At 35.4% G+C, this 27,690-nt stretch overlaps 3 protein-coding genes across 4 annotated transcripts; 2 read left to right on the top strand and 1 right to left on the bottom strand.

Annotated features, from left to right (window-relative positions):
• Positions 1-643: 643 nt before the first annotated feature.
• LOC145595243 (ribulose bisphosphate carboxylase small subunit, chloroplastic 1-like) lies at positions 644-2,270 on the bottom strand. Its single transcript, XM_081651624.1, has 3 exons — positions 2,017-2,270; positions 1,309-1,443; positions 644-1,112 (listed from the first exon to the last, which is right to left on the bottom strand). Exons 1-3 carry the CDS (start codon positions 2,188-2,190, stop codon positions 876-878), a joined length of 546 nt encoding a protein of 181 aa, XP_081507750.1. The 5' UTR covers positions 2,191-2,270; the 3' UTR covers positions 644-875.
• A 12,767-nt stretch (positions 2,271-15,037) lies between these two features.
• On the top strand, positions 15,038-16,525 carry LOC145594896 (LOB domain-containing protein 41-like). The gene is made up of 2 exons (XM_081651244.1): positions 15,038-15,244; positions 15,733-16,525. Exons 1-2 carry the CDS (start codon positions 15,055-15,057, stop codon positions 16,428-16,430), a joined length of 888 nt encoding a protein of 295 aa, XP_081507370.1. The 5' UTR covers positions 15,038-15,054; the 3' UTR covers positions 16,431-16,525.
• Positions 16,526-18,654: 2,129 nt separating this feature from the next.
• On the top strand, positions 18,655-27,107 carry LOC145594530 (KH domain-containing protein At4g18375-like). 2 transcript variants are annotated; one of them, XM_081650844.1, is made up of 8 exons: positions 18,655-18,895; positions 19,254-19,902; positions 21,790-22,260; positions 22,446-22,691; positions 22,794-23,012; positions 24,629-24,684; positions 24,863-25,070; positions 26,347-27,107. In XM_081650844.1, exons 2-8 carry the CDS (start codon positions 19,291-19,293, stop codon positions 26,677-26,679), a joined length of 2,145 nt encoding a protein of 714 aa, XP_081506970.1. In that variant the 5' UTR covers positions 18,655-18,895; positions 19,254-19,290; the 3' UTR covers positions 26,680-27,107. The 2 variants fall into 2 exon arrangements, with proteins under 2 accessions (XP_081506970.1, XP_081506969.1); XM_081650843.1 differs by having other exon boundaries at positions 24,827-25,070.
• The last annotated feature ends 583 nt before the right edge of the window (positions 27,108-27,690 follow it).

Raw genomic sequence — 27,690 nt, 5'->3', positions numbered from 1 at the left:
TTCTAATCTACAGGCACTGCTTCTGTCCTGATATGCACCGCGTCTAGAAATTTCTTAGTTGTAATACAGTAGTCTGATGTTCTGATCTACAGGCACTGCTTCTATCCTGATATGCACCGCGTCTAGAATTTTCTTAGCTGTGATATTAACTCGTAATGTGACAAAGGCAGACAGAGCTAAAGGCTAGTATTATCTTGCTTGGACTGTACTGTATATATTCTCTTAACCTTGAAAGTGAAATAATTCTGTTACTTGAAAATGATTACATACATTATTTTTAGCTGTTATGCAATGAAGTACAAAAAAATCGACTGGTTTGCTCATCAGTTCTACTTATTCGAAATTGATGTGTTCTTCACTTGGCAATTAACACTGTATTCCTGTGTACAGAATGTTCTGATTCGGATATTCTTGGGTTCGTGCTGAATCAGTGTCATAGTCATTAGTCGTAACTGTCCACTGGATTTTCAGATTAACATTAGGCTCAGGATCCTTGATAAGTAAACGTTTCCCCATTTCTAATTGCAACATAAATCTCTAATCCTTATACTCGCAATCATATTTAAATAAATTGTGAGTTACAGGAGCAAACATGATGAGAAGGTAATTTTGCAAGAAAGTAGTGCATTGACAAAGTACGAAATTGAAGAACATGTAAATATATAGTTGTTAGGGACAAAGCTATTATTATAGAGTACAATGCTCAACATTCCCATTCCATTAAAACATCCGAAAAGACATCAACTTAAAGAAAGGGAAAATAACAAAAAAGTGTTTTCAACAAGAAATAAAACATTGAGGTCTAACTACACTTGATCAACAAAATAATGCACAAACTTTCTTGATTTAAATTTTGTAGCCTGCAACATGATCAATCATTGATCATAGCCTTCTGGCTTGTAGGCAATGAAACTGATGCATTGCACTTGACGGAAGCTGTCGAATCCAATGATACGGATGAAGGCGTTGGGGTACGCCTTCTTGGCCTCCTCGAGCTCGTTCACAACCTGAGCTGGGTCAGTGCATCCGAACATAGGCAGCTTCCACATGGTCCAGTATCGGCCATCATAGTACCCTGGTGAGTTGTTGTGCTCACGGTACACAAATCCGTGCTATAACAACAGGTGAAAAACACATGATGAGTTACTGAAAATTCTACAATAGTCATCTTTAAAATGACTACCACTATACTTAATTTTCATTGACCGATTTAATAACATTTATTATCATATCATTTTTATATTAGTTTTGGTAAATAAAACAGATTTTATTGAACTAGCACCTCTTAATTAAAGATATAGGGCTTACCTCGGTCTCGAATTCTAAGCAAGGAACCCATCCCTTGTTAAGAAGGTATTGGACTTCACTGAGCAAAGACTCAGTGGTAAGTGGTGGAAGGTAAGACAAGGTCTCGAACTTCTTCTTGCCAACTGGTGGCCATACCTGCAATATATTCAACAATTCCAATTAATTTCATGAATTTGTAATTTCTTGTTATTACATTTATTTTTAATTATTTATAAATGAAAAAAGTCAAGGTATTTTAATGTGTTAGTCTTTTCACATAGTAATTTAATCCTATCATGATCTTTCGTCTCTAATTGCAATTCAAATGAATAACATTAATTTCATAATACTCCAATTTCACCTAATATCATAAATCATTTACAAAGTAACTTACTTTTATTTTTAAAATTATAGATCCCAAAAAAATAACTAATTTATACTTTGTACTCTATATCAAATAAACATAATGTCAAGAGAAAATATACACTGTAATCATAGGTAAGCGAATTTATCTTAAAATTGCCAATCTATATATCCAAATCAACTAATTTTCGAAATACTGATGTATGAAATAATGTATGGCAATTAAAATACCTAATACATTGTACGTGACTTATAACTTAGAATAAAAAAGTAATATAATGTTTCTAACAACTCCGTAATTTTTAACCCTAACAAAATAACAAACAATTTCTTAATCTATACTTTATATTAGTAGTAGTAGTATACCTGCATGCATTGGACTCTTCCACCGTTGCTAGCAAGGGAGGTAATGTCATCATTCTTCTTGGTGACGGGGAAGGCAACGGTTGACTTCAAGCCGTTGAATGGAGCCACCATGCTGGCTTGAGCCGGGGCACGGACGGCGGCGACTGCGGTGGATGAGATCACGGAGGAAGCCATTTTGTAACACTAATTCACTACTCTTTTACTTACTACTATTACAATGTTTTTTTCTTGTTACAATTTTCTATGTTACAACCTTACTATATATAAAGGTCTTAAACTTCTTTAATGTGTTATTTTTAACAAGTGGATATGATTTTAGGATGATTTAATCTTGACCGTTGATTCCGTTAGGTGTTGATATTACACTTTAGCTACCACATACAAGGGAGTAATTTCATTTCTTTTTTATTTTAATTTTTTGAATTTTGATTTTTAATTACTTGTTATTGATTACTAAGCACCATGGATTGATGCCACGTGGCAAACCCCAAATCTTATCTCATCTTTTCAAAAATAGATGATAAGAAAAAAAATGTGTGATGGTTGTGAATCCATGAGATCCTAACTCTATCTTTAATTTGTTGATATGTGGTATGATGACATAATATATGGTTTACTTCTACCCATTTTAGCAAGGGATTTTAGACCATACCTTTTTTCAGAAAATTTATTGGATTTTTCCTATGTGTAAACATCACCTTTTCCATTGATGTTTATGATGACTTTTGAAAAATTAATATGATTGGTTATTTATGCCTAATGTGGGACATTATTAATCATATCGATGCTAATTTGACGATTACTCAATGTTATTTTCAGTTATTTTAGAAAAATCAAGTTTGAATAAGGATTGATAAGATCCTATTTAAGAAAAACACTTTAGAAATTAAAATTTAGGACCATTAAAGTCTATTTACGACTAAAATAAATTTACATAAGTAAAAATTGAATGAATAAAGCACACTGCTATCATATGTTATGTATGCGGAATATACATGTTTTACTCAAGTGTATGCTACAATAACAAGAACTTATGAAAGCATCTTTGTCCAACAACTAATTACCGCGATCATTGTGAACCTTTTTATTTTGAGATTAACCTAAGTATTCTAGCTAAGACATTGTAATATTAACAATGTATGTATAGTAGCAAAACAAAAGGTGTCATATTAGTGTAGAGAAGTTAATTAACAATGTATAGTAGCAAAAAAAAAAAGGGGGGGGAGTAGAAGAGAAGAGTGAGCAAGTACTATAGTGACTAGTGAGTAGACTAGTCTGACTACATTAACAGTAAAGATTCAAGTTTTATGAAATTCAATTATGATAACAATCATTGGTTTGTCAGCAAAAAATTTTACTGTATGAATTTGTTCCATGGTACGGAAAGAATTTCTTGAATCCATTTCATTAATTAGCTTAATTTAGATTAATCTATAGAAAATTTTAGGTCATTTCTAATTTTTCTATAAATTTCGACTCTTGCTAATCCGTGTGATTTTAATCTAACTAATAATATGTCAAGCGAATTACATGTTGTACAGTGGTCTACTTGTTCCTTGTCCAAACTTGTATGATTTGTTAATTCGTTTCCTAATATTTGTTTTCTTTTTGTAAGTTGTATTTCATCAAAATTGTCCCATTATTATAGATGTCATGATCACTAATTATAAAAGATATTTAACATCTCCTCTACAATTACTTTTCTAAGTCCAATCAGCATAAAATCCTAATACGAGTATGAATTTTGATGTAAATTCGAAATTTTAAATGATAAGAATTTATTTGAGGCTAGAAAATAAAGAGGCTTAATAGCTACAAACGAAACAATTAAAGCAAAATATTTAAATTTCTCCTCATTCGCCCAAAAATAAAATATCTGTAATTCCTTTATGCAATAATAATTGACAAAACAAGAACAACGGTCCAATAAAAAAATCAAACAAATGAATAAATACAAGTCATTTTCTCCAACACCAACAAGTGTAAATTGGTGGTCTTACAATTGAAGAAAAGATGTGACCAGTATGTTTCAACATTGTACCAACTTACTAAGGGTCACATGCAATAAGAATTAAGAAGGAAGTTTCTTAAAGAGTCATTTGGGCTCATCAAGCCCAAAATGCAAAGGCCCAATTTATTGGAATATGCCTATTTCAAGAAAACCTTTATTGTGCTACTTTGGAATTTATATTTTGGTGGACTTATATCTTAGTTTTGGGCTTACCATCTACCAATCTACCATTATGTCACATTAGAGAAATCAAAAGAAACAACATACTGTATTACGGGTAAATGAAGTATTTTTGTTTTCAAATAATACTTTGGAGTAGACAATGTAATATGTTCAACGTTGCAAGGACAACATATGGAGTATACAATTAGACAAAGGATGAAGAACGTTGGATACAAGGACATTGCTTGAGGGATAACCTCGGGCTAGTCACCAATTCATTGACTTATACTACCTTCGTTTTATATTATTTGTAACGATTAGACATTTTTTCTCTCTACTTTATGTTAAATCGGTGTAACTAATATGAAACAGAGGTAGTATGTTGGTTGTGAGCCGGAGATGGGGAGGTGATGTCTCAATTCTAGGGGTGGAAAGTCACCAAGTGAAACTCAAACTACTACACCAAGTCCTTCTTAGTTTTATTATACAAGGAGAAGTACATAATATTTATAAGAACATTTACATTCAAATTACATGTGTACATGGATACCTTACACCTCAAAATGTCATCAAGATATTGAATACTATGATTGTAGGTTAAAAATTTCAACTCCCTTAAAATTAATATAACCACTTTGAAAAAAAGACAGATTTATAGTTCAATTCCAACGCATATAACTTGTAGCTTGTTAATATTGTAGTAAAGTCGTGATGAGAATTTAGTCTTGTTTTGTTAAAATAAGCTAGATATTTAATTAAGCTGAAGAAAAATGGTGATATTGACAATTGAGTATAATATGGTGATTTTTTATATTTCAAGTGTATTGCTACTATATGATCTTCCCTATTAGGCTATTACTCTATATTTCATGATAATCCTACGATATTCCACGATAATTTTATAAACTTAACTAAGGTTTGTTGTAATTAAATTTATAATCCATGTGTAATTGAAATATAGAATGAATTGATCGAGCAAGTTACCAACTTTTGTGGAACTACTATATTCAATCTATCATAACTACATAGAGTATTAACTATTAAATTTACTAGGATTGTAGGATAGATACTCCACGCGCCATGAAAGTGCGTGAAGATAGGATATCATAAATACTTGATATAATGGTATATGCGGCTGCTGAGAATTTGGAGAGACAACGAATTAGGTCTTTCCACTCAACCAAGAAGAGCCATATTTGCATTTGCTTCTTTATTTTAATCTTTCTTCCCTATTTATTTATACAAACAAAAAATAATAGTAATAACCTTTCAATCTTTGATTCTTTGATCCCTTTTCAAACTTTAATAATGAGTGAACTTTAATTATAACAAAGACATTTTTGTAAAGATGAAAGTAAAGACATATTGAACAATCGTGGAAATAATGAAATAATTAACTCAATCAAATTAAAATCAAAAACCTATTACAAAGTACAATACTTTAAATATCTGTTCATTCCGAGTTATAATTCAAAAACTCATAACATTAATTGATTAACGTGTGATCCTTTTCTCATACAATTCCATTTTATATTAAATTTTATTCTTAACAAAAACAAATGTATTTTAATTTCTGTATACAACCCTTATATTTTAAATTTTGTATACAACCCTTAGTACATATCATACTAAGCTAAGTTTGGTCTAGTGGTAAGGATTGTACCTTCCAACTCGAGGCACTTTGAGGGTGAGGATCCCTTACCCTTTCCCCCTCACTCTCAAAATGTCTGACCTGCAAATATCGAACCAAAAAACCTTGAGGGTTGAGGTTCGGTTAGGATCTTTTGCCTTACCGTAGTACATATCATAGTGTAGTGAATGTTGATAGGCTAATTAGCCAAATTGGTATAAAAGTTAGCACCCTTGTGACATGTTGGTATAAAAGTTATCGCCGGCGACATATTGGTATTAAAGTTAGCAAGTTGTGACAAATTGGTATTAAAGTTAGCTACCGGCGACATATTAGTATAAAAGTTAACAAATTGCGACAAATTGGTATAAAATTTAACAAGTTGTGACATTATTTCACCCTTTTTTTCTTGCCAAAGGAGTTTTTTTTTTAAATATTAATTTATTTGTTGTTAATTCTCATTTTATGCCAAATAATTCTCTCCTCCATGCTCATGCACCTAAGATAACGACAAAATAAATAAATAAATAAAATAAAAATTAAAAATTGTGAGTTAAAAAATAATCTCAAAAAAGTGAATGAAAAGAGAAAATTTCATGATTTAATGTCTCAAAAGTTAAAATTGGCATGTAATAAGTTGTAATAAATATTTAAGAAGTTAGGGAGCAAATATATTTATATAAAATTGAATATTGGGAAAAAAAAAAAGCTCGATACAATCTTGAAAATATTTAATCAAAGAGCTTGATCTTGTAATAATTCTTGATTAATTCTTATGTATAATCTTGAATATTTCTCTATATTTTTCTATTTTTCCCTTTTTTATTCTTTAACTTCTTTTGGACTTTTAATAGCGTCCAAGAAATTTACAATATATTTTTGAAGCAAAAAAAAAATAAAGAAAAAAATAAAGAAAAACAATAGATTTGAGCTACAAGAATAAGAATAATTATTTGTACAATATACACTTATTATTCTAACAAGAAAGAGGGTTAAATGTCATCACTAGCAAATTTTTATACCAATATGTCATCACATGGTAACTATTATACCAATATGTCGCCAGTGATTAACTTTTATACCAATATATCGCAACTTGCTAACTTTTATACCAATATGTCGCCGGTAATAACTTTTATACCAATATGTCACAAGGGTGCTAACTTTTATACCAAATTGGCTAATTGGCCAATGTTGATAGAGACATTGAACTATTTTTGCCATTCAATTAAGTGTCTGTATGGCCTTAAAGTTTTGGTATGGTATTTCCATATAATTTACTCATTCAATTAAGTCAAAAACTACGAGTTTCCAACAACCTAGCTAACTGCATGTCGATTATGCATAGCCAAGCCAACAGTCATAACTCATATGATCTCAATCTGTGGGTTTCATGCATATGCTACCTACTGTAATATATTTACTCATGTTTAGTTGTTTACATAAAGTATATCAATTCCTATTGAGCCGGAAATAATACAAGTAGAAAGTAAATGTGTAGTGTATGTGTATCGTTACATTTTCTCATGTTTTTATTATACATTTTCTTGTAAAAAAATATAATCATTAATTGTACCCCGTTGCATATTGTTCAAATTATATGTCGTGTTTTGTTTTTTTTGGGTGATGAGGTATGTAAGAATGAATTCTATCTCTTAACTTCTTTTCAGTTTTATTATAACTAATGATATTATTAGCTAAAGCTCAGTGTTGTTAAGTAGAGTATATAATTCTAATTACTACCACCATTACATATTATTTGCAACGATTTGACATAAAGTAGAGAAGGAAAATGTCTAATCATTGCAAATAATATATAACAGAGGTGATAACTAAGTTTAGCATTGTCGTAAAAGAAACGGAACGGAACGGAACGAAAATAATGTTACACGTATTGTAAAATTAAAATTAAAATACAATGGTTAGTGATAAGGTAATACCACTTGGACACTCAAAAAATGCGGAGGGTAGGGCTGTATAGAAGAATAAAATTAAAAAAAGTTTAGAGTAATGGCAAAATCTAACATGTCAAACCGAAATCCAAGGTGATGGAACCATTATTAGATCACATTATACCTATTTCTTTCACAAATTGATAAAGTTTGGATTATTTAAATACTCCCTTTACAAAACCAGGTATGTCTCCTTCTTAACCCAAAGTATTCATTAAATTAATTTTGAAACAATCAATTTGTTTCCTACAATAAAGTCAAGTTGATTTTATTTTATTTTATTATGGGTCCCAATCTTGTAGGATTAACTCATAATCACCAAATTTAGACGACCGCCCTACTAATTAAACAGAATATAATTAATCAAATTTAAATACCTCTAATTGGGCGCCCACAGTCCACACTCCTCTAAAACCAGAAACCAGAAACCGGAAACCAGTCGCCGGTTTTGTAAGGTTGGTTTACCAGAAATATTGGAAAATTTAATTTTATGGTTTCCCGAAAACCAGGAGCTAGAGATGTGGAATCGTGGGCCCTCACCAGTTTTCCCACCTTTATGTGGCGATTCGACCGCACTCTGACATTTACACGTGTTGTTCACGCGCTGTCTCGTGATTATTTGGATTTATTTGCATGGCTCGACTGCCATTTTACCAAATGGCTATTTCTTTCTTCTTTTGCTACGTGTCTTCCATGCCATTCCCATTTTTTTACCTTTTTCTGTTTCGTTTTGTATTTTTTAACATATACTTTAAAAAATACGAGAGTGAAGAATAGCTCAAGTGGTTAGAGCCCCCTCCCGATTTCAAGAGATTTTGGGATCGATTCTCACCGAAGTATGTAAAGTCTGTTCTAATTTACTAAACTGAGCTGAACTGAACTGAACTGAACAGAGTTGAAATGAATTGTTTGTAAGAGAAGGAAATTAGGATTTAAACTGAACTGAATTGATTGAAGTTGAAGTGAAATTAAGCTGAAGAGAACAGATCTGTAGTAATATTTTTTTTTTTGGTAAAGTTTTGGGTGAGACAGACTCACGTGAGTCCACTATCATGTTTTTGGTGTTGCGGGCCTTGCGATCGGGTTTAGTTAGCCCGCACCTTTTTATTGGACTTTTGTTATTGAGCCCGGTCTCACGTGAGTCCGGTGTCACACAAAACCTTTTGTTTTTTTTTTTTGGTAATCTAAGGATCGAGTACTTAGTAGTTGGAGGAAAGAATGATTCAGTGATAATTAGCGTGAATATAAATACTTTCTCTATTTTTTTATTGCAACGTTTGAGATTTTGTACTACTTTGCATTTTATTGAGGATATATTTAGGAAATATTAGATTATATTGTGTGACCATATTTTTGGCTAGAATATATTTTGGATATATTCTTGTTAGTTTCCTAATTCTATCCTATGTGGGTAATCTTGTATTATATATTGGCCATTAGTGTCATCAATGAGGATGAAGCTTTTTGAGGTTTTACACAATTTAACATGGTATCAAGAGCGGGTTGAATTCTCTTCGTTTTTTTTTTTTTTTTTTTTTTTCTGACAATTTTCGAATATGCCTGGAGAGGATGTTCCTCCGCCTCCCCTGCCACCACCACAAACTGAAATTAAACCCAATTCTCCTTTTTACCTTGGTTCTTGCAACTATTGCAAGAAACGAGGCCATATCGAGGCAAAGTGCTTTGATCTTCACGGCAGACCTCCCCCGAAGGATGGCAGTCAGGGGGGGAAATTTTCGAGTGGTCGAGGCCAAAGTTCAGTAAGGGCTAATGCTGTTTTAGGTTCCAATTCTTCTCAAGGTGGAGTGTTCTCTAGTGAACAATGGAAGGCTATCACGGGTTTGTTTGGTAACTCAAATATTCCTGAAAATCGCTTGAATGGTAAGTTTGATGTTTCTTCATGGATTATAGATACCGGAGCAACTCATCATGTTACTGGAGAAAAGTCTTGGTTGATTGATTCTAAAATTTTTGAATGTCCTGTTGGTTTACCTAATGGTGATAATGTCGTGGCTTCTTTAATTGGTTCGGTTCGTTTATCGAACAAAATTACTCTTAAGGGAGTTCTTTATGTTCCTCACTTAAGTTGTAATCTTATTTCTGTATCTCAACTTGCGGATGAGCTTAATTGTACTGTCCAATTTAATCCTTTTATGTGTGCTATTCAGGACCAAACGAAGGAGCTGATTGGAACGGGAGCTAGGAGAGACGGATTATATTATTTTAGCAATACGGATTTGGTGCATCATGTTGGCGTGGGAGAAGCAACCTCAACTTTGGAGTTGTGGCATCGTCGAATGGGGCACCCTTCCGAGAAAGTAGTTAAGTTACTTCCTCACGTTAGTAGTAATAAAGCTTGTCTAGATAAGGGGTGCGAAGTATGTATGCGTGCTAAACATCCTAGAGACAAATTTCCTTCTAGTAATAATCGAGCTTCTAGAATTTTTGAGAAAATACATTGTGATTTGTGGGGTCCATATCGACATGTTTCGTCGTGTGGAGCTCGTTATTTTTTGACTATAGTTGATGATTATTCTCGAGCTGTGTGGATTTATTTGTTGGTTGATAAAACTGAGGTTTTTCGAATGTTTTTGGCCTTTGTTGCTATGGTTGACAGACAATTTTCTCAAACCATTAAGATTGTGCAAAGTGATAATGGTACTGAGTTTAATTGTTTGCATGATTATTTTGTTGCTTCTGGAATAATTTTTCAAACTTCTTGTGTCGGAACTCCACAACAAAATGGGAGAGTTGAGCGAAAACATAAACACATTCTTAATGTTGGGAGAGCTTTGAGATTTCAAGCCCATCTACCGATTTATTTTTGGGGTGAGTGTGTCCTTGCAGCTGCTCATCTTATTAACCGTACACCCACACCCTTACTTCAAAATAAAACTCCCTTCGAAATACTTTTTAATAAACCTCCCTCCTTTGATGCTATTCGTACTTTTGGGTGCTTGTGTTTTGCCCATAATCAGAAAACTAATGGTGACAAGTTTGCGAGTCGGAGTAGGAAGTGTGTTTTTGTGGGATATCCTTTTGGGAAGAAGGGTTGGAGAGTGTATGACCTTGAGTCAAAAGTTTTTTTTGTCTCTCGTGATGTAAAATTTATTGAGGAAGTATTTCCTTTTGCAACCCCGGATGATGTTAATATTGTGTCGGCTTCATTTGATAATGGTGATATTCATGATGATTTTATGGAATGTGTGACATTCGATGAGAGTGAAGTGTGTAATCATGATGGTGGGGTTGATTTTGGTGATACTAGTAGTGTTGATGAAGTTGTGCAGCAATCACCGCAGAACGAAGCTCCTGGCAGCCCACACCATAGCACGACCATGGCTGCCAGCGAGCAGGAAGCTGCTGCCCAGTCACGGCTGCCTGCACAGCAGCAGCAGCGTGACCAGGCAGAGCACTCCGCAGGCTCCCCGCGGCAGTCTGCCACAGACCGCAGGGGGGCTGCGGAGGGGCCTGTTTTGAGGCCTCCGCCAGCAGCAACCACTGCCACCCCGCGGCACACTGCCACAGACCACGGGGGGGACGTGGCAGCCCCTGTTTTGCAGCAGCAGCAGCTGGAAACAGGGCAGAGTACAGAGCAACAGGCCATGGGTAAAGGGCATCGAGAAAAATATACTTCGGTTAAACTTCGTGACTACGTGACTCACTCCGTTTTTGCTAATAATCCGTCTCCGTCCTCTCCGTCATCCAACACTCCTTCAGGTACGCCTTATCCTTTAGCACACTATATAAATTGTGACATGTTTTCTGTAAATTATCGGAAATTTCTTGCAGCAGTGGTTCAGGACAAGGAACCAAAATCTTTTAAGGAGGCAATGAAATCAGAAGGTTGGCGATGTTCTATGCAAGAAGAGATACGGGCTTTGGAAGATAATGGGACTTGGACATTAGAGCGTCTTCCTCCTGGCAAGACAGCTTTAGGTAGTCAATGGGTGTACAAGACAAAATTTTTGGCTAACGGTGGAATTGAACGTCTCAAGTCTCGTTTGGTTGTCTATGGTAATCATCAACAAGAAGGTATCGATTATGGTGAGACTTTTGCTCCGGTGGCAAAAATGACTACAGTTCGTACTTTCCTTGCTATAGCAACTTCTAAGAATTGGGAAATTCAGCAGATGGATGTTCATAACGCGTTTCTTCATGGAGATCTAGATGAGGAGGTGTACATGAAACTACCTCCTGGTTTTGAGAGTTCTGATCCGAACTTGGTGTGTCGATTGAGAAAGGCTTTATATGGGTTGAAACAGGCTCCGAGGTGTTGGTTTGCAAAACTGACCACGGCTTTGAAAGGGTATGGTTTTCTTCAGTCCTACTCTGATTATTCTCTTTTCACATATACTAATGGCAATGTTCAGATTAATGTCTTAGTGTATGTTGATGACCTTATTATTTCTGGCAATGATTCCGCTGCGTTGGTCGTGTTCAAGGCTTATCTTTGTGATTGCTTCAAAATGAAGGATCTTGGTTCTTTGAAATATTTTTTGGGTATCGAAGTTGCTCGTAGCAAATCAGGTTTGTTTTTGTGTCAACGAAAATACACACTTGATATTATTTCTGAGGCAGGTTTATTGGGAGCAAAGCCAAGTGGTTTCCCGATTGAGCAAAATCACAAACTTAGTCTTGCTAGTGGTGAATTGCTTGCGAATCCTGAGTCTTATCGAAGACTTGTAGGAAGGTTGATTTATCTTACAGTGACAAGGCCAGATTTGGCATATTCGATCCATATTCTTTCCCAGTTTATGCATGAGCCTCGAATTGAGCACTGGGAAGCTGCTCTAAGGGTGGTTCGTTATTTAAAGGGTACCCCGGGACAGGGTATTTTGTTGAGTGCAGATAGTGACCTTACTTTGGAGGGTTGGTGTGATTCAGATTGGGCAGCATGTCCTATTACACGTCGTTCGCTGACAGGTTGGCTTGTGTTTCTTGGTAAATCCCCTATTTCTTGGAAGACTAAGAAACAACCTACTGTTTCTACTTCTTCTTCTGAGGCGGAGTATCGATCTATGGCTTTGACTACAAATGAGTTGAAATGGTTAAAGGCCTTACTTTTGAGTATGGGGATTGAACATCCAAAGGCCATCAAGTTGTTTTGTGATAATCAATCTGCGCTACATATTGCTAGAAATCCAGTTTTTCATGAACGCACGAAACACATTTATTGCTAGTTTCCTAATTCTATCCTATGTGGGTAATCTTGTATTATATATTGGCCATTAGTGTCATCAATGAGGATGAAGCTTTTTGAGGTTTTACACAATTTAACACATTTACATATACTTTTTTTAATCGTTTTCTGTGAATTATTTGTTCTAAAACATAACACCTGAGAACTTGTTAGATTTATTTCGATTTATAATTGCATAATATTAACTCAATTGATTATAGAGACATAACACCAGGGTATGGTTTTTATTCCCATCCCGCTCCACCACCCGCCAAATCAAAACCCAAATCCGCCACACTAATATTCCTAAGTACAGAGACAGAGTACTCCATATGTGCTAAGATGGAGATATGAAATGGATGCGGAGAAGTGGGGAATTGATTTTGGCACACCCTAAATTGATTTAGGCACAGCCCTATGTGAGAAGAGCATAGAAAACTGTGCTCTCACATAGGGGTGTGCCAAAATCACTTTAGGGTGTGCCAAAATCATTTCCCGAAGAAGTGGGGTATGAGTTTCCAAAGTTCCAGGCCAAGTATAGCTGGATGGATTGCAATCCGTTTAAAGTTTAGTGCATTTAGACTATGAAGGCTGCAGAAATTGGAACTGGTACCCCTTTTCCTATTTTCTATGTACTCTCTATTTTTGTTTTTGTACTCTTTGTTTAATTTAATTTGTTCAAAACTACTACGACAAATAATTCGAGTATATCTGATCTATATGTATTTACTCGTATATTGAATTTCAAAAAGATATGTCCAAGCTCCTACCTTCCAACCCTTATCTCGCTGAACAAGCATATATTATCCATAGTAGAATGTGCATGGAAGTTGTTTTGTAAGCAAGTTTTGCTAACTCTAATCGTTGATTAATCGTCGATAACACTTTCAATCAATTTAACATGAACAATTGCAATAGAATGAAAATCACATTTTTGTTACATAAAGAACTTAAAGATAATTAATATATAGGTTTTTTTTTTTTTTTAATTATTTACAATTTAGGTTACACGTCACGTGACACTTTCTTTATTTAATCGAGTTTTTTACTCTATATATTTATAACTATGTATCTTATACGAGTATATTATAAGAATTGAATTTAATTCAACGTCCTAGATCTTAAGTTAGTTCAATGTGGTTATGGAGGGCTCGCAATTCCAGCACCTACCTCTTTCTCACTTGGCTGTTGATCACTTTGGCAAATGGTAAGTACATGGGAGTAACATATGAAATATGAAGTACGCCGTATATAACCTTAACAAATGCATTTTTTCTATGTACAATGAGTAATAACATATACGACAACTTGTGAAAGGAGAATTTAATACTTTGTACCACATAATTGGAATACATTCTCTACCCTTGCGACAACATATAAATATTATTTATATCGTACTTCATAATTAAGAAACGTTTTTCATTTGAGTATAAAAATTCAGGGGTATGTACTAGTTAACAAAACCATTAAATCATTAAAGACTAATCTCCTAGCACTCAATTAATTAATCAAATAGTTTTCGCCCACAGCTTTGTAAGCCAACAGGCTTTTAAAAAATGACTAATTATAATTACAGTACAAACAATACACGCAAACGTAATTAATTAAAATTAAACTCCCCCAAAAGAGTTGGAATTTGGAAATAGGAAAGTGTATTTACTCTCTTTCTTTAGAGAGTGACACAAATTAATATCGTACCATTTTTTTTTATTTATATATTCGTATGACAAATATGACAAAATAGGTTCATCTCCCTTCTTCCCATTTTCTGGAAACTTTTAATTTTATTTTTTAAAAAATAATAATAAAATAATACTCCCCTAAAAAAGGCAAAGACCACACTCCCTCTATTTTACCAGTTTTTGGGAAACAGCTGCGCCTCCTGAACCCAGCAACTACTTTTTTCTATTTTCTCTCTCCTCTTTCCCTACATTTTTTATTTTCCTCTTCTTCTTCATTCATTTATATATCTTCATTCATTCTCCTCTCTTCCTCCCCTTCCCCCCCAAACAACACTTCTCAATCCATTCTCTCTTTTAATCTCTCTATTTCAAGTTGATCGATATCGTGCCATCGAACTGTATTTGTAAGTCTCGTGAAAATGCGGATGAGTTGTAACGGATGTCGAGTGCTGCGGAAAGGTTGCAGCGAGGATTGTAGCATTAGACCTTGTCTTCAGTGGATTAAGTCACCTGAGTCTCAAGCTAATGCCACTGTTTTTCTGGCTAAGTTTTATGGTCGTGCTGGTCTCATGAACCTCATCAACGCTGGTCCTGAACACCTTCGTCCTGGTTAGTAATCTTTAAGTCTTTTGTTTTAATTCTTTCGGAAAAAAGTCAAAGTAGGAACAACATTTAGAGACGAGGAAATATCATTATAAGATTGATGATTTTATTTTTATTATTCTTTATCAATGCATCATGCAATTAGTCATCTACCCATTGCATGTACTAATTGAATAGTTTATGATGTGTGTGATACAATTTCAAATTATTGGATTAGTTTTAATTAATTTGATTAATTAAAATGAATAGAACAAAAATATCTAGTGGTATTCTAATAGTGGAAAGTGGTATAGTCCCTAGATTTTAGGTGGATAGTTGGTTTTGGTTGCCACGTTTCTATTTTTGTTCAAGTGGGTCAAGCTGTTGTTGGAAGGATGTGCTTTAACTGATTAAACTTCTTTCTCAAGTTAATTCAATTATTAATCAATTAATTAATTTTTAATTAATTACTAATTAATTACCTATATGCTGATTAAATGTTTTGTTTATTTCAGCAATATTTAGGTCACTCTTATACGAAGCATGTGGTCGAATGGTGAACCCGATCTATGGTTCAGTTGGGTTACTTTGGTCAGGTCAATGGCAGCTTTGTCAAACAGCCATTGAAGCCGTTTTAAAAGGCGCGCCGATCACGCCGATTCCTACTGAAGCCGCGGCTAATTCCCCGCCTATCCAAGGGGCTTACGATATCCGCCACGTGTCGAAAGATGAGCATGCCCAATCCAACAACAGCTCGGCTGCGGCTGGGTTGCACCGAGTCAAGCCGACTCGGACTCGGTTCAAGCGTGTCGGCTCCAAGTCCAAGCCGGCTTCCAAAGCCGAGTCTGCAGCTCGTGGTGCTGCTACCTCGGCTCTTCAGATGATGGCGGTGGCTGCAGTGGCTGAGTCAACTCGGCCTGACTCGGCCGAGTTGAACGGGTCAAGCACGAGTCATGACTCCACCGTGAGCCACCCGGATGAGCCCGGGAGTACCACTCACACGAGCTTGGTATCGACCGATGTGACGGTCGATGCTGCCGAGGAGGTGGTGGTGGAGAGGGAGAGTGTCAGACGTGGTGGTGACGATAATGGTGAGGTGGAACTCGAGCTAACGCTCGGGTTCGGGTGTGACTCGGCTGTGAAAGCCGAGTCAATGAGTCGGAAGGTTAAAGATGATCAAATAGTATGTGGAATGGGATTAGGACTTGTTTAATTAAGGGTTAGATTAGATGTTAATTGAGGTTTTTGGAAATATTTTCCCTTGTTAACCGTTTTGGTTTTTGAATGTACAAAACAAAGTTGACTACATATTAAAAATTTAGCTAGTCAGAGATGGTACATGTGTTATATACAAAGTACTTTTGAAATGTGAATTTTGGGAAAATTGTATTCAATGGAGATTAGGAAAACAAAATCCTTTATTCTACAATAATGAATTAACGATTCTTAATTTCTGTTTATTGTGATACTTATTTTTACTGATTAAATTGGGAAGTCTTTGTGTTCAATAGTTTAGGAATGTCACTTTATTTATTTATTTTTTATTTTTTTTAACACAGGAATTTCACTTCATATAGTCAAAAGATATCTCTCGGAATGTTTTGTACGAAAATTATTAAATTGTGATACAGAATACTCGCAATTGAAACATAAATATTTGGAGGAATCTAACAAGATTTATACATTTTAAATTGTGTGAAAAGTTTACAAATTTAAAATGGAGTATTCAAACCGATTCTTAATTTTTATGTGATATTTGTATATGAAAATTATTGATTTATTGTAGTTAAAAAGTCAAGTATATAGAAAATGAGTTTAGAACGAAGTAAATTACTTGTACTTTGGAAGTGGTCGACAAACGTTTTGTTGGCACGAGAGCTTCACATGAATGTGCCCAAAAATGTGGTACTAGCCACATGATTAGATGGTTTTTATGGTTTCTTTTCACATGCAATTAAGAGGATTCGTGTGAACGGCCATCTAAAATTGTTAAGTTGGTCTATCCACTGGTACTGGTTTGGACTATTATTTTCATATTTTGGATGCTCAATTGGGCTTGGGACTAAGGTTTGAGTTAGAATGTTGTTTCGTGCTATTATATTACCATAATGGTGGAGCTCTCTTGATTTGTGCTATTTTTTTTTCTGAATGAAACTTGAAATTTTGGTAGATCGTAGTTGGAATTTGCTGTTGCGGTCTTTGGCCTTGTTCTTGCTTGTGGAGTCGAAGTCCTACAATAGGGTAGTTATGACTTATGATGAGGTTCTTGTTACATTTCGATTGATTATTTACATGACACATTTTATACTGTATGCATTATTTTCGTATGATAAACCCATAATACAATTAATTAATAGAGTACATTGATATTTTAATGATTAAGAGTTTAAGTCTAATTAAATTATAGCTCAATATAGCAGCAAACATGATGAAAATTTTGTTTGTACACCTTTATTTCAATTTTGCACCAGTGGCACATTATGGTATACTGGTTTTAATGAAATCATGAGGCCCTTGATCTTATAATGGTTAGTTAACCACTAACAAAAAAGAGTCACCTCTAAAATGCAACAACACATCTAGTACACCTTAGAAGGAAAAAAAGAAAAAAAATTCTAGAAGCTATTTTAGGCTTCTTGATAATGTATTTTTTTTTTTTATTGAAAATCACTTATTTGGTCCAGCTTTTATTTATTAAATTGAGAAACACTTTTGAAGCCAAAAACTACCTTACTATAATAATTCTTTCAAAGAACCATGGTTTAAGGATTGTCTACTTTGTATTATGTTTATTGCTCTTTGAAAAGAAAAAAAAAAATACATACGATACGCTATACTTAGCTCACCTTATATTTGCTTATGTGATCGATATGAAAGTATTTCTAATTCGATTTCTTAACTAGGAAATATCTATAAAGAAACAATGTATAAAATAAGGTCCTATGTATTAGAATTGCATATAAAATGAAGTGTATTTAGAACTTATTTTATCTAATCTGATCTGACATAAGTAACAAGATCGTGAATTAAAGACAAAGCCCTAGTTACCCAATTCATTTGTACACAAAGTAATAGATTTTTTTTTTTGGTGTTTAGAGAGCCACAAGGGCGGGGGTGAGAATCGATCCCAAGATCTCTTGGAACTGGAAGGGAAACTCTAACCACTTGAGCTATCCCTCACTCTCTACACAAGTAATAGATGGATGTACAGTAGCATGACAGCGGTGAGCAAAAGAGGGTGAATTATGCCTATGGGACAATGCGAGTTAAACTTCACCCAATCCGAACCCAATGAAAGGTCATCCTTCCTTAAGTGTAACCAGGTCGAAGGCCATTTACCAAGCCCATACTATTATTAGCCCTGTATATGAGTTTAACCCTTTCAAAGAAAAACGTACGGACTAAATAAATAAAGAAACAAGAAAACCAAATACAACGAAGAATTGAAGAAAATAAAGTAATTGCAGAAAAATTAAAGAAGGAAAGAAATAGGCTGAAAAATAAAGAGGAAGAAACGAAAAAGAGAAGAACCCTAATTTTCGTACCGAAGCGAAATTGGTTCGCATCGAATTCTTTGAAGATGAAGATCTTTTACGAGTAGCAGTTAATTGATTTAGGGATTCACTCAATCATTTCCCCCTTTATTCACACTTTCTCTCTCCTCAGCTTCTCACTCCGGTAACACTTTCTTCACCGCTTAAACCCTAATTTTCTATTTGTATTTTTTTGAATTATAATGTTCGTTTGTTTGGGTGAATTCATGCTTTATTGTGTTAATTACAAATGTTTGTTGATTCTGTGGGAAATTTTTTTGCTGGAATTTGTTTAATGTGATGATAGATTAGGGTTAAAATCAACAAATTGGAAGTAATTTTTTTGGTTGTGTGATTGCATTGATGCATTTGGGAGCTGGATGAAATTAGCTTCATGTTTAATTGAGGTGGATGAAATTGTTGTGATTTATATGTTATGGAAATCCTGTTGGAAGTAATGTACTTTGTGTTTGGTGATTTATGTGAAATTTGCAATTCTGTAGGGTTTTGTGACTAATTAGATTTTGGGTAGTCGGACGGATGGAAGGGGACAGAAAGGGTGCTCTTAAAGGACGGCAAGGCACCTCATTTAAGAAGAAAGGGGCGAATAAGAAAGGAAGATGGAATAATTCTAGGCCGGAACATATTGAGAATACTCAAGTTCCTAACCCTACTGACACTGTTTACCGGATTCTCTGCCCATCTAAAAAAATTGGGAGTGTTATTGGCAAAGGTGGTGGCATAATTAAAGTCTTGAGAGAAGAAACAAAGTCAAAAATAACTGTTTCTGACTCAATTCCTGGATCGGATGAGCGGGTGATAATGATTTATAGTCCTCCTGAAAAAAGCTCAAATAAAGAGGCGGATGAGGGGAATGAGATCATGCCATCACTTTGTCCTGCTCAAGAAGCTCTCATGCGAGTTCATGATAGGATTATTGAGGAAGACTTGTCAGCTGGGAAGGAAGGCGTTGAAGATGAGAACTGCATGGTCACTGCTCGTCTTCTTGTTCCGAATAACATGGTAGGATGCCTTATTGGCAAAGGTGGAGATGTTATTCAGAGATTGAGGAGTGAGACTGGTGCTAGCATTCGTGTGCTTCCATCTGAGCATCTTCCGTCATGTGCCCTAAGTACCGATGAACTTGTGCAGGTATTGCCTTTTTTTTTTATTTTGTTGTTGATGACATGAATCAACATCTTGACATTAAAGATCTTTGGGATCAATAAGGTGAAAATGGCTTAATTTTTACTAGTGTCTGGCTTCTTAACTGAAATATGTTGTTGATCAAGTTTAACATTATAGAACAGAGTGATTGTATTGGATTCACACATATATTGATCTATATTTTTTAATGCGTGTGGATGTGTGATGTCTTCTGAAGAAGTGTGGGCTCTTTGTTTCTGTTATAAACTAGCTAAGGTTAAATTTTTAGTATTATCATATTATTGGGAGTGTTTAGTACTAATTAGGCAGCAAATCTACTTGACATTGGCCTCTTTCTGGATTTTAATATCTTGAAGGCTTGTAGCCAACCAGGCATAAGCTTCCAGAACGCTTATGATTCTAAAGATACATTGTAACTCTCTCTGTTGTCTAGGGCTCTAGGCAAGACCCTGGCTATATCTCCTCAATTTCCGTTGCTTCATCTTGTGGGATGCTGAAAAATTAGATTACAACTGATCATATGAGATTTAATTTTCTTTCTTAATTAATTTAGTTTAATGTCATGTCCTTGTCTGGCTAGGAATTTATGATAAGCTCTTTCTTGGATTATCAACATGATTGGTGTTAGAATAATGCTGTAGATTCTTAAAGCCAACTAGGTACTTGAGAATCGGGCAATGTGTCCTTTATAATAAATTAGGAGTTCTGATCTCTTTATTCATGCAAGCAGCACAGATGTTTATTATTTATCGATGGTCTCCCAGTGACACTAACCTCACTAGAGCATGTGACAACAACTGCTATAACTATATTTAGTTATTAGATTTGATGGTTGTTTATTCTGCCGTGTTTTAGGAACTTTGAGATGATCCTTTTATGTGAAAAATTTGCTTGATTTTTTTTTTTTTTTAATAATAAATTTGGGTTGCGTTTTATCTCTATGTTATCTTTTTCCTACTCATAAGCCATAACTATTATCTGAAGTACTTATCTGATAAGACTCTAAACTTGAAATGTTTTATTTTTTTTTTGGTGCTATAGTTTGGAGTTAGTTGATTAAAAAATCTATGTAACTAAGGGAATAGAGGACAGTCAAAATTTTTTTTGCTGGATTTCCAGCCTCTCCACTAATAATCTTGGTTTCACTAATCACCCACATCTCAGTCTCCTTTAATACTCATAGTTTCAGGCCAGCCCTAGATTCTAATGTGAATAGATTTTGGTTGTGAACCTTTAGTCCGGTTTATATGGATCTTTTGCATGCACTTTTGTGGGTTGTTTCTTCCTTTTGCGTGCACTTTTTCCATATTGCTCCTTTTGCTCTATTATAATAAGTAATTAAAGGATCACTTCTAAAACGACTTTATATTCACTGTATCAAATGTACTATCTACTATATCCCTGGTTTCTTTGCATCATACTTCCTCCTTTGGGAAGCGAGAAACGAAATAAGTTTTGTTGATACTTAGGAGAGTTTCCTTTTCAAGCATTTATCATAAGCAAATTGGAGGGATTAGATTACATTGTAGATATATGGCCTTTTCTTTTTATCATCAAAAAAACAAGCAATAGATAAAGGGATATATTTTGAGATAAGAGGTTTATTAAGGTGAAAAGAATATAGGTGTCAGTGAACCTCTCAGGAATATAATTAAGATTGTGATAAATGGGATCTGTGAACCATGTTTTTTTTGGTCTACGGTGTTATATTATTGTTATTGCACATTTATATTATGTCAGCATTAGGAATAAGGGTGTAGCGGTAGATGTCTTTCTAGGTATGAATATACTTTCAGAGGTTAAAACTTATTTGTCAATCTATCATCAATTGTTGTTCATTCTCTTAATTTATGTATTTTTTGGCTTAAACAGATGCAAGGAAAACCATCTGTTCTGAAGAGAGCACTCTATGATGTTTCAACGTTGTTGCATCAGAACCCACGCAAAGAGAAAGCATTAAATTATTCCCTGCCGTCCCGTGGCCCTGGTTTTCAAGCTGTGGGTCCTCCTTTAACAAATTTGCCTCCACCTCGTGGAGGTGACCCAATGTGGTCTCCACGAGATCCTGCTCGACACATGCCACCACCACCATGGATGGAGGACTTTGGGCGCCATCCTGGACACAACCCTGGCGCTTTTGATGATGATTTGACCAGGCCTGGTGTTGAACCTTCAGGTGAATATTCCTTGAAAATTTTATGTTCAGTCAGCAAGATTGGAGGAGTGATTGGCAAAGGAGGCATGAATGTGCGACAGTTACAACAGGAAACTGGTACAAGTATTCATGTTGAAGATGCATCCACCCAGTCAGAGGAGCGTGTTATTCGTGTTTCGGCTTTTGAGGTAAATCTCTGTTCTTCTAACAGCTGCTGTTGTAAAGAATAACGTGTAGGCCACACTGTTATGCCATCTGATTATCCTTAATTTGGATGTGATCATTTCTAATTTTCTATCATAGCAACTTCTGCTGAAACTGAAATACTGGCTGCTATTCTGTACCATTGATAACTGTATTTGATTTGTTTCAGACTTTGCGAAACCAAAGATCACAGACAATTGATGCAATTCTCATGCTTCAAAATAAAGTAAGCGATGTTTCTGAGAAGGGTATAATTACTTCAAGGCTGCTGGTTCCCTCAAATAAGGTTGGGTGCCTCCTCGGACAAGGAGGCACAGTTATCAATGAAATGAGAAGGAGAACACAGGCAGACATTCGTGTTTATTCTAAGGATGAAAAGCCCGAGTGTGCTTCAGAAGATGAAGAGCTCGTGCAGGTAATAAGATTAATGGTTGATTTTGGTATGTTTTTATCAATGTAGTCCATGTACTGGTGATTTTTGGAATGTGCTCATGTCAATTGTAAATAATCTTTTCAGGTGTCCGGAAGTTTTGCAGTAGCCAAAGATGCTCTGGCAGAGATAGCATCAAGGCTAAGGGCTAGATGCTTGAGGGATGCTACTGCCACTGCAGAACCAGCTCCACCTCCACCTAGACCTGTTCATGGATATGGTCCCACTGGAGGTTATCCACGAGGAGGACCCTTGGGACCTGATCCAGCAAGAATGGGATCCGCTGGTAGCTACAATGCTGTCAAGGTAAATCCTCTCCTGCTAGAAAGTTGCTTGTTATTAAGACTTTCTTGGTGTTGCTCTTGTGGTCTGCATTGCAGAGGATAGCTCTTGTCCTCATGGTGTGAAGTGTACAGAAAGGAAAAAATAATGATTATGAATTTGCCTTAACCATCTACCTATAAATAAAGATGATGTTTTGTTTTACATGCCTCATCCATCTAACGATGCATTGTATTATATCAGCGGTGTCCTTTCTACAATTCATTTTTGTAAGGCTACCGTGTTATCTGGCATATTTGTGCCACCAAACTGCCACAATAATTGCAATTAGAAGTTTACGTCTGACATGATCACCACTTAATTAAATTAAAATAAAAGCCAAGGAGTTGGGCAAAACACCTAGTAATCAACAAACAGGTTTCTGCCGTCAAATTATAGTGGTTGAAATTGCAGTATCTTTTATGTGATTTCCTCTATCCCCTCCTCTCACCTCTGGCCTAACTGCTGAAATCACCTAAAAACAGACTACCAATGAGCTTAGTGATTAGTTAACCAATGGCATGTTTCTCTGGCTATTTGTTTGCAGCAACATTTGAAGTAGCTTTTTCGCTTCTTTCACTTACTCTGGTCACCATCCTTATATCCTCTGCCAATTCTACACCACAAGCAGGATTGTGACCTGTTGTCTGTCTCCTCATTTGGTCAAATTCTTTAAACCTCCTAGATTCTTGCTAAATGTTGATTTGTTGAGATGCTTGCCTCTGGATTCAAATCCAATTCTATCAGGTGGTGACAAGTATGAAAATCATCTTAAATGAGAGAGAAGTCAAGTTTGCAATGAAACCCAGGTATTTGTAATCCATCAATTTTGCATTGTGCTGGTGCTGGAAATAGGCATGCAATCACGTATTGAATGCTGATTTGGGAATGTTGTCTGAAAAGTAAACCAGTGTATGCAATGACGATCATGAAGGTGGCCTGGATGGTTGCAGCTGGATAGAGAGAAGGAGGGGGGTGGGGGGGGGGGGGGGGGGACAAGATAGGATGTAATGCATAAGAAACTAAAGCAGCATATGGAAAAAGGCTAATTCCAGGGACTGCCTAAGTGCCTATGGGGCACCTCATGACGTTATAGATTCAGAGGCACGAATCAGGATTTAAATTGTGAATGATCATTTGGTTTTCAGAAAATGATTATTGTGAACCTGTGATTTTTTTATACATTTTTTTTACATGAATACATGGTGCCTTACATGGTTACACCCTTAACATTGTGGTGTTTTTATATTTGTATAGCTTATCTTATAATTTGTGATTTTTATTGTTATTAGTCACGTCGACAAGATGACACTTTTGCATTTCACATTTTGTGTTTTGGTTAATGGACAATTGGTCCAAGCTTTGTTTTTTCAGATCAAATTTTCACTTTTGTTTCATACATTCTAATAGTACTCCCTGCTTTTTTCTTTTTCAGCTGTTTTGCTAATCTATGATCCAATGTTCAACTGATTTTTTTTTTTTTTTTTCTTTTTTTTATTTAATTTAATTTAATTTAATTTTTTTAAATTATTATTTAGCAAATAATTTTTGTATGCCCCCTGATTTAATGAGATCTAACCCTTTTATTTGCTTTTCCTTAGGGTGGAAAGCATGACTATGAGCCTCCTAGTTACCCAGTCCCGCCAAGTGCATCTAGGTACTGATAATTATGACTTATCCTTGTGCAAAATTATTAAACATTCATTCTCATTTGCCATCAAGCTGTTTTTGAATTTTTTTTAATTATTTGCGAAAATCATATTATTATAATCTTGTTAAATATTTTGTTGCTTCTATAGGTATCCAAATCCAAACAGTTCCATGGAGCCTCATAGGTACTCAAATCCTAACAGTTCCATGGAGTCTCATAGGTACTCGAATCCTAACAGTACCATGGAGTCTCACAGGTACTCGAATCCTAACAGTACCATGGAGTCTCACAGGTACTCAAATCCTAACAATTCTATGGAGTCTCACTACCTCAATAGTGGGATCAGTTCTGCTCCCGGAGCAGGAGGAAGCTTCTATGCCAAAACTCCTGAGGTACGTTCCCGCTATACCCCTTGTTACTTTATCTTCCTGCACTGTCAAAAGCGCTATATTCATCAACAAAACATGAACAGACGCAATGCCTGAGATTTCTGGTTTCTTCTTAAAAATTTGGAAGTTATGGGTCCCTGTAAATTTTAAAAATGTCTTGAAATTCGTGAATATTAATCTACATATGGGTATATGAGTCTTACTTTGATAATGGGAAGTTGGAATTCTCATGAATTTTGATTGACCGGGGTGGGGGGTGGGGGGGTGGGGGCTAGGTAATTTACTTCCTAATTTCCTACGAAGTATGTTTTGTGGGGAGTAGGAATTCCCATGATTTCCAACTTCCCCTATTTTTTGCTTTTTTGTGTCAACCAAACAACTACCCAAATTACAAAATCCCATGAATTTTCACTTCCCCCATTTTATTTTGTCAACCAAACAAGCCCTTAGAGTAAGGCTTTGTATGTGTGTAGAGATTTTGATTTTAGGACTTAGGTGCAGCAGCTGGAAATGAAGTTATTATTATCCCTCTTGTATTTATCTGAGGAGATCTGAATATACAAATGTGTTATTGTTGGTCAGTGTTGGGTTACAATGGCTACTATGCAATTGTAGGTGGGGTTGAGTGAGTTCTGGATGGATACAAGCTTATCTCTTCTTGAGAAGGGTTGGGTGATTTCTCTTGTGAGATTTGTGAACAAACTTAAAAAGAAATTAATAATGTGGAAAGTGCTAACAAGCATAGTGGAGATAAAAGGGTCTGTATTGCCTGGCACATAGGTACTAGGATAAAATCAATTACTGAGTTCTTTGCATACAACTGTCTACCATACTTATTTAAATTGGGCTAATCTCATGTAATAAGTAGTGGTTTACTTTTGAGGTCAGGAGTAATAAATCTGGATTGGGTAGGGGTACACTTTGGTTAGTTTGCACTCTGAGCCTTCTTTAATCAAACATTAAAGTAGAAATCTGAAACCAACTGGGTTTAGTGAAGCTCTGGCTTCTAATGACTGGAATGCTTTGTTAGAGTGTCTTTAGTTTCAGTCGTTACTCTCAGTTGACATGATGCAGCACAGTGGAAATGTGGACTGTAATTTGACCGTAGGATATCCAGTTTTATCCAACTGTGTGGCTGCATTGCATTTTGGCACTGCCAAGGGTTACCCTTGATTTGAATCCAAACAATCACTTGCTTTTACATGGTCTTTGTATGTGCTTTATCAGAGACGTGTAAAGAAAAAACTGTGTATAATGCTGTTCTATTTCTCTCATCCAGGCTCCTGGAATGAGAATGAAGCTTCATGATCCTTACCATGGTGGCTCCGATCCCGTGGCTGACATTCGTGGTGCTTCTGATCGTTATCCTCCTGCACCAGCTAATTACACCAATTATAGTGGGCCCAATAATACTCATCAGGGCTCTTATCCAGATCCGAAAGGACAAAGCTCTTATCACAGCATGGCTCCACAAACTGCTTATCAGAGTTCTTATCAGAACCACAATCAAATTTCTTTTCAACAGAACAATGCACAACAGAGCCCCTATAGAAACATGAATGCCCAGCATAGTGCTTATAGTGTCCCTGCGCACGGTTCCTACCAATATTAACTTCCATTTCTGAGCATTTTTGTACCATATAGCTAAAATTAATTAGTTTGATGATACTATCAATGGCAAGTTCAAAATGCAATCATGGTGGTTTAGAGTTCATTTTTGAATTTTCTTCTCTTTTCCCTGTAATGTTTTTGTGTATTGATTATCATGATCGTGCCGGTTCTGCCAAGGGAAATTGTAAGCATATTGTAATATTAGGAGCCCAAAATGAATGATCTGCATTCTTAGGCTCTTAGCTTAATTATTGACAGATCATTGGAGGTTTTGTTAGCACTGAGGCAAAAAGATGTCGAGATTGGCTTAGGTTCGGATTAATTATATCAATAGTACTCAAAAGCCTTGATTAACAATAGATGGCCTGATGGCTCTATTTTTTTTTTTTTTTTTCCTTTCGCTGATGAATTCTTTATTAAGGGCCGTTATCTGATTATGGATTAGAACTAGAATATTAAACGGCTTCAAGATACTGCAAATTTACCTTACTGTTAGGTTGATTTCTCTTAAATGACCTGAAAATTCTTGTCCATTGAGCCTGTAACAATTCTAGGAGAAAATTTACAAAAAATGATACAAAGTGCATCTTTATTTGGTTTTCTAAGAACTTGTCATTGATTCTTGTTCAAATTGTAATCAACCAAAACCACAAAAATTTAAATCGTACCTTCACAAGAGTAGTGCTTATCCAACCCTAATGATGCATTTATATTCAACGTACAAAACGTTGAAAAGTCTCGTTACCGATGCATTTATATTCAACATACAAAACGTTGAAAAGTCTCTTTACTGACAACAAAAACGTAAATCGTACCATCAGTTAATATACGAAACGTTGAAAAGTCTCGTTACTGACAATAAAAACGTAAATTGTACCTTCAATACTACTTTTCCAGCTCTAATTACGCATTTCGTTAACATATGAAACATTGAAACGTCTCGTTACTAGCAACAAAAACATAAATCGTACGATCATACGAGTAGTGCTTTTCCAACTCTCTAATGATGCAT

The sequence above is a fragment of the Chenopodium album genome, chromosome 19 (assembly GCF_948465745.1).
Source record: "Chenopodium album chromosome 19, dcCheAlbu1.1, whole genome shotgun sequence".
NCBI lineage: Eukaryota > Viridiplantae > Streptophyta > Magnoliopsida > Caryophyllales > Amaranthaceae > Chenopodium > Chenopodium album.
The sequence above is the reverse complement of the archived record's forward strand: the minus strand, read 5'-3'. Positions and strand labels throughout refer to the sequence as shown.

Coding starts and splice junctions, on each gene's coding strand:
- LOC145595243 (XM_081651624.1), bottom strand. CDS start 2,190: ATGGCTTCCTCCGTGATCTCATCCACCGCAGTCGCCGCCGTCCGTGCC. Junction 1,444..2,016: donor GAAGAGTCCAATGCATGCAG/GTATACTACTAC, acceptor AATATATTGCAG/GTATGGCCACCAGTTGGCAA. Junction 1,113..1,308: donor GCTTAGAATTCGAGACCGAG/GTAAGCCCTATA, acceptor CTGTTGTTATAG/CACGGATTTGTGTACCGTGA.
- LOC145594896 (XM_081651244.1), top strand. CDS start 15,055: ATGCGGATGAGTTGTAACGGATGTCGAGTGCTGCGGAAAGGTTGCAGC. Junction 15,245..15,732: donor TCCTGAACACCTTCGTCCTG/GTTAGTAATCTT, acceptor TGTTTATTTCAG/CAATATTTAGGTCACTCTTA.
- LOC145594530 (XM_081650843.1), top strand. CDS start 19,291: ATGGAAGGGGACAGAAAGGGTGCTCTTAAAGGACGGCAAGGCACCTCA. Junction 19,903..21,789: donor GTACCGATGAACTTGTGCAG/GTATTGCCTTTT, acceptor TGGCTTAAACAG/ATGCAAGGAAAACCATCTGT. Junction 24,685..24,826: donor GTCCCGCCAAGTGCATCTAG/GTACTGATAATT, acceptor TTGCTTCTATAG/GTATCCAAATCCAAACAGTT.